The following is a 12,281-nucleotide window of genomic DNA, read 5'->3' as shown; positions in this document are numbered from 1 at the left end:
GTAAGGCCGAAAAATGTAGAAACTGGTTGCGATTTTAATGTTATTTTAAATTAAGAAGATATTATAAACATTTTTAAGTTGCATTAAAGACCGGAGTGAATGAGTGCGTGATAATACAGCTCAACTTGATGCGAGACAGAAGAGGAGAGACAGCAACACTGAATCGCAACTATACAAGTCACTGAAACCTAAAACTGAAAATACTCTGAGAAATAAGAATGTCTGAGGCAATTTCTACAAACATAGATTAAATGTCAAATTCCTAGTCGCCGCTTCATTAGTGTCGTGGTTTGACGAATGTGTTGGTATTTGCTGATTAAGATGCACAAAAATTAAATAATCTTCCAATTATTCCGTAAGCTGCAGGAATCTCTTGTCAGCACCGCTAGCTGTGCTCGAATTTTAAATTTCCGCGCATGCTCTATGTTGGGGTTGGCCCTTACTTCACTCAGAGCTTACATTCGTCATAAAGCACGGAAACATAATTACAAAAATATATTATTTTATAATTCAAATATTGGCACTGCTGACATGTTGTCATCGTATGACAAGACGAGGCTCAACACTAACAGATCTAATTTTTAAATATTTATATATGTCAGATAAATGTAAAATCTCTGCCGTCACCATTCCAGAACATTTAGTGAAGACAAAATTATTTATGAGCACTTTCCTGTTTCTCGTCATAACAAGCCGATTCAGTAGTCACGTGTAGGGCGATTTAGACACGCGAAACCTTACTCCAAGAATGAGTTCACTTTGAAATGTAACGTAATTTATAAAGTGCAGGATTTCCAAAAAAAGAAAAGTCAGTTAAAATAAAACATTCTCTCGTATTAAAGGGAATGATCAGATTTTAACCCGACCGTCAGTCTGTAGCACGGTAGTGCAGAGGCGTGCGTTGAACATGGAGAATCTCATTTAGGACAACTTTTATAAATTCAGTAAGTAATAAAGACATTTATAACGTATTTTAATGAAAATTTTACTAACCATGTAACTGACTTTTGGGCTAGCCTATATTTTTTCTCTCTGTGGTTCTGAAGCAAGGAAGAGATAAATGTTTAAAGCTATTTAGCAATTTAGAAAGACTTCACAAGAGTATCTCATATGTTGCGTGACCTACATTACGAGAAGTTTCATGCGAGTAATAGGATTATTTTGTTGCCCTGTTTCGCACTGTCATTCGTTCTGCCTCTCTATTGGGGGCAGTTTTCCAAAAACGGTGACCTAAATTTCTCTACCTGCGAGGCAAAGAACTCTTCAAGAATCTGTATACGATTCATGATGAGTCTACATTAATTTTTCTAAGAACAAGCACACGAGTTTATGCCAGAATTTCTTCATTTATATAAATTTACGTTATCCTTATTAAGCCTATGTTCTTCCTCGCCTCTTTCAGCACTGCAAATAAAACCTATATTGATAAATTCGTTCACTCCTCAGAAGACATTTTAACGATCAGTGACACATTATTCTTTCAACTTTCGAGGTGTATCAATAATCGATTGTGTAGACCTATGCTACGAAGAATTTTTCGAAAATATTTTCAGTTCAAATAATAGATGCCTCTTTTGTGCTTATATAGCTGAATAATGACTCATGGATAATAGTGCCTATTATAAATTTAAAATAAAAGAATTAAGAAACGGGCTCCGGAGAAGTTGTAAAGTTTGCACTCTTTCTCCATTTTCTTCGCGAAATGGCTGACTAAAGAATATTACGCACTACCACGAAGTGTATTTGGAATTTGGTGAAGTTGAATATAAAATTAATGCCCCAAGGGGTTTAATTATAGATGGTTATCAGGATATGATTTCACGGCAAAACAGTACTACAAACCAATCATTTCGAAATGTGGCAAAGTTCAAGTTGTCGTAATTATGAAAGAGAAACAAAACTCAAAACTTATTTCGCAAATAAACCTGAGAGCAGATTAAATTCGGATGAATCCCACAGTTCATTCAGAATGATTTGTCTTTGTCTTCTTATTAGAAACGCAAAAATTAGGAAATACGAATATATAATTATATACAATACTTGGCCGCTACCCTTAAGAGAAGAGTATGAGTTTAGGATGTTTGAAGATATTGCGAAGAGAATTTTGCACCTAAGAGACAGGAAGTTGCGGCAGACTAAAGCAAATTATAAGAAGTTGTTTCAAAACTGCACTAATAGACTAATAGTATTAAGGTAAAAAGGTAAGGTAAAGTTGACGCCTATGCTTAAATAATTAAGCACTATGCCACGAAGGTGTAAGGGAGAATGGATGTATAGATACCGATTTACTTGACCTCGGTACTAGTAGGAGATTGGTGGTCAGCTTCACTCTCCGGCCGCTTAACCCCCGGGGGAAGAGCCTCCGGTACACATTGGTTAGAAGGTTGGGTAGACCTTAGAGCCGGTCTGAACGACATGGAGAAGAGAAAATTCTTGACCCTACCGAGATTCGAATTGCGACCCCTCCGTCGTCCGTCCGTAGCCAGTCGCTAAAACCGAGGAAGACGAAATCGGCGGAATAATAGCACACAAGGGAAGGATGAGAAATTGATACAGCCGGAAAGCCGAAAAGGAAAAGAACACGTATGAAAACCAAGCGCAAATGGAAGTATTACTAAAATAGATCTTAAAGAAACAGAATGTGAAGAATTGGAATGGATTAAACTGGGTTTGAACAGGAGCCAGTGATTGACCCTAGTGAATATGGTAATGAATCTTCGGGTTCCATAAAATTTGTGGAATTCATTACTAACTGATTGACTATTAGATTTCCCAGGACAGCTCTTCTCCTCGAGGTTAATTTGTCAGCCATTTATGACTGGAAACGTGTCACATTCATTAATTCTGAAGGATAGGTACATTTAAACCGTCCTACGAATGTGTTGTTAATAGTTAGCATAACAATTATTTGAATTTGTTAGTTCTATTGACCATAAGAATAACTGCCTGGAAGCAGACTAGACTTTATGAAGAACAATTATTACAAGGGGGCACGCGGTGGCCAAGTTGGTTGAGGCACTATGCTACAAGCCTGAAGGTCGTGGTTTTGATTCCCAATGAGGTCATTGGATTTTTCAGTTGATCTAATCCTTCCAGCCACACTATGACCCTGGGGTTAACTCAGCCTCTAACAGAAATGAGTACCAGGAATCTTCCTGGAGGTAAAGGGCGGCCGGCGCGTAAGGCCAACAACCTCACCGCCGTCTGCGAGCCGATTATCTGGAAAATGTAGGACCTTCGATGTCTCACAACCCTATGGGCCTTCACGGCCTGTTACAATGATAGTTTTACTTTTATTTTTGTCTTATAATTATTACAGTACCAGAACGTACGCATTAGCTGAAAATGTCGCGCGGTTTTATCACAGTTTTATAAATGGACCGTCACATGAAGCGAATCGGATAGCTTTAGATCGAATATTCAGATTGTATGTTACACATGTTAATACAGGATGGGGCCTAGAAACTTCCTTTATTTGAAGGCGAATAAAAGAAAAATTATTGCTGATAGACAAAATTTATGTTTAGCTAATGAAGGAACATACTTTAAAGTTTTAAATCGTGTAGTTTTAAACAAAATATCTTGAAGGTGGTGGCCACTGTTCTCTATACACTGATGCAAACGTTTTCTGAAGTTCCCCTCTGCATGTTCCAACATGTGCAGCGGAATTTTGGCTACTTCCTGCCGAATAATATTCTTCAGCTTAAGCAGGTTTGTGGGGCGATGTTTAAAAAACTCTGCCTTGAAGTATCCCCATAAAAAAATCACAGGGCGTTAGATCAGGTGAGTGCGCTGCCCACGGGATATCACCTCGAAGCGAGATGAGACGTTCGGGGAAATTTGCCCTCAAAACTCTCATCGAAGCTCGGGCTGTGTGGGCCGTGGCACCATCCTGTTGGAACCAGACATTTCCTAGATGCATTTCTTCAAGAGCTGGTTCGAAAGAGTTTTTAGTCATGTCCACATACCGATGTGAATTGACAGTAACTGCATGATTGTCATCTTCAAAAAAAAAAAATAAGGGCCAATAACGCCAATTCTCGACAACGCAAACCATACTGTCACATTATCACTGTGAAGTGACCACTCATGGAGCTCTCTGGGATTGTTACCACTCCAATAGCGCTTATTATGCTTGTTGACATATCCGGATAGGTGAAAATGTGCCTCATCACTAAAGAAAACAAATGAGTCAGGGGTAAAGCTTCCAATAACGTCTCGCACGCCGTTAGTCGTTTCTGAAAATCACGTGTAGACAATTCTTGCATAACAACCATCCTATAGGGATGGAAATGAAGATGTTCGTGAAGAATTCGGCGCATTGAACGATTGGATATGTCTAGGGCGACTGCATGTTTGCGAGCGGAGTGTCTTGGAGATCTCAAAAACGACTGTCGAACTGCCTCCATATTTTCTGGCGTAGTAACTGTCCGTTGTCGTCCTGATGATTTTTTCACCACACTCCCGGTTGTCCTAAAGTTCTCTACCCACAAAACAATCGATTTCCGTTTGGGAACCGGATCTTTGGGCTTAATTCTGAAGTGAGTACGGAACGCACACTGCACCGCCATGTAGGAATGGTTGTTCGAAAAATAGGCTTCGACAGCAAACGCACGCTGCTCACTCGTCCACCTCATGTTTCCTACTGAGGGGTATTAGACAGAAACTTCCGCGACTGCTGCGTTCGCCGACCCAATCCCCACTTTTCTGCGACCTCCCCTCCCTTCACAATACGTCTTCACAAAAAGGAAGTTTCTGCGCTCCACCTTGTATGTGCCATTTAGATTCGAAACGCACGAGCTTCTTTACATCCGCACCGTGTCTTCCCGGTTCCATTGTTGAGCTGCCAACAGCAAACTTAATTTATGAGGACTAACCTTGTGGCTGTAACTGATCAAACAACCGTCACTTTCTCCTATGCCGGAACTAGATAGATAAAACACTAGTACGTTCAGAACCTGTTCGGTTCATCCATGCTTTCATTCATTCATCAGTGGCTCTACAGCCCTTTGTTGGGCCCTGGCCTCTTCTTCAGTTTCGTTAGCTTTTTTACACAGACGGTAGGCCTCCTTGGACGAGTGGTCAGTCCTTCGCACGGCCGTTACCTATACACAGGACACAGAATAAACGCATGCACAGACATCCATTCTTTGAGTGAGTTTCGAGCCCACGATTCCAGTGCTCGAGCGAGCGAAGACATTTCATTCCTCAGACAGCGCGGCCACTGTGATCGGCTCTCAACCATGCTTACCTTTACTAATTTGGGGAGAAAAAATTTGTAGATTACATATGGGTTTACAGCCAACGATATTTATACTATAATTAACAACTCATGTCTAGAACGCCTCAGTGGTCTAGTAGTCAGAGTTTCTGGCTACACATCCTGAGGTCCCGGGTTCCTTTCCCTGCGATACAAGATTTTCTGAGAAGTAGTGGGTCTGGAACTAGGTCCACTCAGCCTCGTGAGGATAATTGAGGAGCTATTTCAAGGAAATAGCGAAATTAACGGCTGTGGGGATTCGTTGCATTGACCACGCGGCACCCTCTATCTGCAAAATTTGCCACTAACTTCGCCGATAAGCGTCGGTCGCTCGGTCGGTATAGTTCGCTTGCGGACTCAATCCACGGAGTTTGTTTCTTTGTTTGTTTATGTCTGTAATAAGGCACTTGCACGGAAGAACAGGCCTGAGGAGGTTAGGACTTAATACAGTTCCTCTTCGTAACAAAGTAAGTCAGAGATGAATGAGCTGTGCCCCTTTATCACTGTTATTGAAAGCAGGCCTAGTGACTGACTGAATTAGAAGTGAACAGAACAGAAGAGCGGTGGGTCGGCATCCGGTCCCTCTCGCACCTGACCAGTAATGATGTATTGTGTGGTCCCTGCTTTCATCCCGTCAACAGTACAGCATCATGAATAAACTGCATTAGTGCCCAGCTGACCCAGAGCTCATGCTCGTCACGAGGTCTCAGCACGCGAACTGCGATGTGATGGTAACCGAATCTCGCAAGGGACTTGTAATGCCACGTAAAGGCTTTTATGTATAGGTTTTTGGCACATTTTACAAACGGGACCGTGAGTTAATTCCACTTTGTAACACTCAAGTCATCCGTTGAAGTGACAGTGATATGTCAGTACCTATTTAATAGATCTGAAAATTTTCATATTGATTCGCAATCGTTCCCCAGACCTCTTTAGTGAAGACCCGGGAATACGGACGTTCACATGTAATTGCCCGGTGACGGGCTTCCAATATCTTGTGTGTCTACTAATCCTGCGATATTCAATCTTTTTCATCTCGCAGCCCATCTCTCATTCTGTAAAAGAATTGCTCTACCATCATAGCTGAAGCAAAACTCCTCTTTTTAAAATGACATAAAATGTTGTAATTACGTAGTTCAGACTGCCTCTGTTGTCTAGTGGTCAGAGCTCATGGCTACAGATCTAGAGGTCCCGGGTTCTATTCCCAGCGCTACCAGAGAAGTAGTGGGTCTGGGACGGGGTCCGCTCAGCCTCGTGAGGATAATTGAGGAGTTACTTGGATGGAAAAGTAGCGGCTCCGGTCTAGAAAACCAAAATTAACGGTCGTGGGGATCCGTTGCTCTGCCCACACGACACCCTCTATCCGCTAAATTTGGCACTAACTTCACCGACAGGCGGCGGTCCCTCTGTCGGTATAGTTCTCTTGCGGACTGAAACCAGGGAGTTAGTTACTATTATATTAGTCACAGATAAAGATGGAGAGATTTCTCTCTCACATAAACAAATGTTTTTACTGTTTCACTCGCAATGTGGACAAAAAAGTGTCCTTTGTAACCACACAAACAGGATGCAACACTACAAGACTACATTAGTCATTAATGGAAGCTTTTATTATAAATACTTCACGTTCTAAGCAATGACTCTCAAATATCACCACAGGGGGTCGTTCAGCGGGTTTAGAAACAATGTTCTAATACAGCCCACCCGACAGCTCTACCATGGATGTTACAGGCAGGCTCCGGCCCTAGTAACGAAGTTTCAACTGATTCAGTAAACCGTATTGGCACTCTTAGTCCAACGGACTGCTGAATGCATTTAGACCGTTTCCATTCCAAATACTGTGATACAATGCAACAGCAAGCAGACGTTCATTAATCAGTGCTCGTTGGTTATTACATGCAGAGAGATAGGACAGTGCTCCTGTTGTTTTTCCCACTTCGTGTTAATACTGGGTACATGCCAGCTCCTTTGTTATTGTGCACTCTTGGTATCTCCAGTGTTTCTTGAGTTATTTTGAACAAACACCAAGAAAGTATGTTTCAGTCCGTCATCAGACCGACTCAAAATATTATTTGTTATTAAAATTATTACCGATTTTCCTCAGTCGCTCCAATTTAATACGAATCGTGTTCAAGCCTCCTTACTCTTCTTCTGTTCGTAGATCATGAAATTATTTCCTTCCGCTGGTCTCATTTCTTTTGTTTCTGTTAAATTTCGTTCTGAAAATTGCACAATTTTAAAATAAATTTCAATTTCACGGCTGTTCAGGAATATCTATGGAAAATTGTTACCTATTCAGAATGTTTGAATGTTCATGAGGGCTGAAGAGAATATTTGGACTTATGAGGGATGAAACAACAGGAGGCTGGAGAAAAATACAAAATTATGAGCTTTATAGCTAGTACTCACCACCAAAAGTTGTTAGAATGAGCAAGTGAAGGAGGATGAGATGGGTAGGGCATGTTGCATGTACGGGAGAGAAGTGGAGTACAGTCAGAGTTTAAGAAGGGTCTTCGGAGGAAAGAGCCTGTACGAAAACATAGACAGGGAGAGGATGTTGGTGTGATAGGATGGAGATGTAGAAGGAATTTATCTAGTTCAGGATAGGGAGCAGTGGTGGGGTCTTTTTCATACGGTAATGAACCTACGATTTCCATAAAATGTTAGGAATATTCTGAGTGGCTGAACACCTAAGGACTTAGCTCACTGGAGATAGTTCCTGATGCCTGGAACCTGTTACCGCCAAAGAGAACGCTGTATGTCATGATTTCCAGAAGTCTGATATAAGCGAGCGGTCGAAATCTTGCACTAGAACGAACTGTGACACCTTTGTCATGTAGTTTCTTACATAGCCGGTAGATGGAGGGATAAGTCTTTATGGTCAGGGTTGATACGGATGAAGAGGGACGCGATTTGAAGAGCTTATTAATTGGGAACTGTGAAGTGTGCTGACCTAATCAAATTAATGAAGCAGCAGCACAACCGCAGAGGGGTAAACCAAACTATCCACTCGGTCCTATGAGTCCCCCCCTTGTTCCTGGGGGATATAAATACGGGAACCTAGCCCTCCAGGTTGGAGGAGTCTCGAATCTGAGACAGCAAAATATGGTGATGAGTCCCGAGGGGCTCGGACCCGAGAATAATTGCGCTAGAGAGGACCAGAGAGGATGTTACATATGGAATTTAAACGCAAGTGTTCAGTTGAAAGAGAAATACTGGTCGTGAGTCTCATGGGGCTTGGCGCCAAGACGAACTGATTGGCGGTAAACCGCCAGTCTTAAAGTAACTCTGACTCTGACTCAAGTGCTTAGGCGACACCAGTACCGACCCAGCATCTGTAACTGCTGAATGCACTGTGACAAAGGGGCTCTGTTTAGCCTGAGTCCACATTCATACATATAGGAGACGTTGAAAGCTTATAACTTTCGACATGAACAAAATGTTCACTCCTATCTTCGTTTCAGTGCCCACGCTCGTGGCGTCTACATTGATTTCCACACATAACATCGCGGACTAATGTTCCAGAGCAACCGCAGGGCCTACAGTGGCGCATACCGGGTAATTTGGCTCAAGCCGTAAGGCTTCTGGCTTGCATTCGGAGGGTGCGCGTACTCAGTCGGGACACTGATTATTCTGATGTGTTCTCGGTGTTTCCTTAGTCCCTCCATGAAAATCCGGAACAAAATTAAATTATGCCACGAACGATTAGCTANAACAGGATTATTACTGTAGTAACAACGGTTACTACCGCTAGCGTTGCTAGCAACACAGCGCCAGGCAACAAGGCCGTTTTCTGTATTGTCCGATCGAGGCTACATGAGGCGCAGCAAAGGCTATTCACAGCCAGTTATAAAGTAACAGTCGGGAGTTGTACTGTGACAGTCAGCCAGTTGTATTGTGGCATTTGGAGTGTCCTAATTGTGATACTGCAGATAGCAGTAATCGTAAATCTGTAATTTGGGTGATTGTATGAGCGAATGTGAAATAAAATTCGCTATATCAAATACGGCGTGAAGTTATTTGTCGCGATATACGCCCAATACGCGACAATATTAATAAACTAATAGATTTTCTCAGGAGACTGAGACATCTAGGATGGGAAATGCTAGGAGCATGAACATAAGAGAAATTATGAGAGCTGGGGATAAATCGTGTAAAAATGAAACAATTATGTTGAAATGATAACGCCCAACAAATGACAGATTAAAGGTTACCGGAAATTGAATATGGTGTCAGTGTTTGTGATCCGGAAGTATATATATCCATTACGATTCTCCTCACTGCGCAGTTTAAGTCCAAATATTTCCCTCGACAATCTGCCGCCACGTACCTCCCTTCACGAAGTTGCAAGTTAACTCCAGCTCTTGCAGTAGAGTCCGCCGAACTGCTCGCGACTATCGCAGTCTTCGCTGTGCGTGCCTACTCATGAACTACTTAATTAGTCGTCCGTAAGAAGATAAGGAATCAGTGATTCACCACCTGATATCGAATTTCGATCCGACCCACGGGCTCACGGGTAGAAGCTTCATTTACGAAATAGTGCCCAAATCCAAACTACACTTACCACGGAAAGTTCTAAGACTGAAAGTACATCGCTTCATAGAACCACAGTTTACGTTTGTGCCAAAGTTTGCATGGTAAAAAATGGAAGTACATGCGTCCTTAGGAATCACAAAGATTATAAAAGATAAAACAATTCCATCCAGTGTGACTGTTGAAGTTCTATTACTTCAATTCTTAACGCCCTTACATGTTTCGGTCCTTATAGACCATTATCAGAGGGACATCGATACTGTTTGCAAACCACTAATAAGAACTTCTACAGCCACACTGGACGGAATCGTTTTATCTTTTATAATATTGTTAATGTGACGGACGAGAATGAAATAAATTAAATTAATCACAAAGATGTTAATTAACACTTTGCGACCGCGCACCCTTTAAAATGTTTTTCGCTTTTAAACATGGCGGACCGTATTATGCCGTGGTGACAGGGGGCGTGGAGGTATCCCTTCTTGCCACCACATCTTACGCTGCAAAAAGGTTAACACAAAAATCCTCGATTACCCTCCGCTAGGATTCTCCTGGTTCTGGACTTCCTTCGTCACATACGGCTGCCACCATCTTATTATATCTTAAAAAGGGGTGGTGAAAGTACTAAGGGCCGGTAGCACGGTGGTCGAGCGTTCTCTTTTGGCTGGCCCTTTCTTCACTGTCACCTCTTATTATTGGCGTAGAGCTGGCGTGTCAGGTCAGACCCACCTCTACCCATCGACTGTCACACCATATATTACACTTCTACGACAGGGGTGGATTTGATATCTCACCACTGTCCCCAATTATTATGTCTTAGTGACGGGGTTGGTTACAACACACTACTAATTCATTACGACTGCCATTCCTCTTTGGCTAGTCCCTTCGCAACGTCAGTCAACCCTTTGTTGACTCGGCTCACCGCCGTTGCCATACGTAATACTTCGATGTAAGGGGTGAGTAAAACACAGTTACTCTCTCTCTCTATGTACGTCAGCCACTTTGCGTTGGCCGATCCCCACCTCTGCCATTACTTTGTTATGCTTGAAGGGGCTAATGAATTATCTAAAGTGTCTCTTCCTTTGTTCCCTTTCGGGACGCTATCTCTCTGTCTCCTATTGGCCTCTCACCCTTAACCTGGATTCTCATAACCCTTACCGCTTGTTGCATTCGGCTGCCGTTGCCTGGGGTCAATTCTGCCTTCGCTTGGGTCAGGATCACTTTGGATCGGTCGTGGACGGGTTGGTTCGGGGAAGTATATCGAAACTCCCTGTGTACATCCTACCCTAAGTACACTGATCTATTTACACTGTTATTTACAATAAAAGAATGCCGATTTCTGTCGGTTTACACTTGGTCTCGAGGCGTGATAGTTCTGACTCCGCTCGGGTCTCTCGCCTGGAGCAGCAGGCTTGAGACTGTCACTTTCTACAATACTATTACTCGACACGCCATCTCTGTCCTACCCTAGGTCCTTGATCTATTTACACTTCGATTTGTATTCTATTTACAATATTAACAATACCGACTCTCAGTCGGGACTTACATAGTGCCTTTTACCGCACCACGCTATGCTTCATCATGATCTCCCCTTCGGGGGTGTAGGACTTGAGCGTCTCTCTCACACTGTTTCGACTAATGAGGATATGCAAGTATTCGTCGTTCGATATGATCCTCCTTTCTCTGTTCCCTACTACTCATTACACACTACTACACTATCCTATCGTAAAGTTTCACCCTTAAAATAATCTACCCGTGAAGTTATACATACCGAAAGCCTACATATATTTATCACAAAAATAAAAAATCACAACTATACACAAATGTGCGTGCTCTGCACACTACCAGTAATCATAACACTCGATCTAACGTCTACCATCTTTACTACACTAGCACCTCAGTCATCACTCGTTACATTATTTTTCGAATTCTACCCTAAGGACTCGCTGGGCACACTGGATATTGCTTTCACATTTGACAAACAGCACTTTACCAACAACAATAAAGTTTAACGGCATGGCTTATATGAGTAAACGTGACTTACTTGAGATAAGAGACGCAGGCTAAATTCCACCACTTGTAAGAACCATCTCGAATAGAGCCTCCGACTGACAACTTAATATTACGTTTTAGATCAGATCCCCCATTGAGTTTTCTTTCCATTTTTATACACTAATTTTACTGACACTGCAGTTGGCGAAAGAGGGAGGTTAACTACTCCCTTTGTTCTAAAATTCGGGGTGGAGGGTTTCCATTGGCTGCCCCTACGGTGGTGGGCAGGCCCGTGGTACATCGTTGCTGCGTATTTGATAATATTATTATACTCCAGTGGCCCAGTTAGCGGAGCTTTCTACTTGTGTGATTACGCATAAATGCTGATCATCAACATTCTTAACCTAGATCCCTAGTCCATGTGGTGTTATCTTTGCTCGATTGCTGTAAAACGATTTTCGCAAATCTCGAAACATTTAGGCAATATCTTGATTTT

The 12,281-nt window shown here is 42.3% G+C and overlaps 1 protein-coding gene across 1 annotated transcript in view; it reads right to left on the bottom strand.

Moving 5' to 3' along the window:
* Window positions 1–7,368: 7,368 nt before the first annotated feature.
* LOC117283090 overlaps window positions 7,369–12,281 on the bottom strand; it is a 495,561-nt gene continuing 490,648 nt past the window's right edge. Inside the window, exon 6 of the mRNA XM_033755453.1 lies at window positions 7,369–7,479. Coding sequence (XP_033611344.1) covers window positions 7,431–7,479 — 49 coding nt within the window. The 3' untranslated portion in view covers window positions 7,369–7,430. The remainder of the gene's footprint in view (window positions 7,480–12,281) is intronic.

Source organism: Cryptotermes secundus, unplaced genomic scaffold, assembly GCF_002891405.2.
Source record: "Cryptotermes secundus unplaced genomic scaffold, Csec_1.0 scaffold328, whole genome shotgun sequence".
Taxonomy (NCBI): domain Eukaryota; kingdom Metazoa; phylum Arthropoda; class Insecta; order Blattodea; family Kalotermitidae; genus Cryptotermes; species Cryptotermes secundus.
Note: the sequence above shows the minus strand (reverse complement) of the source record. Positions and strands in the feature narration are given on the sequence as shown.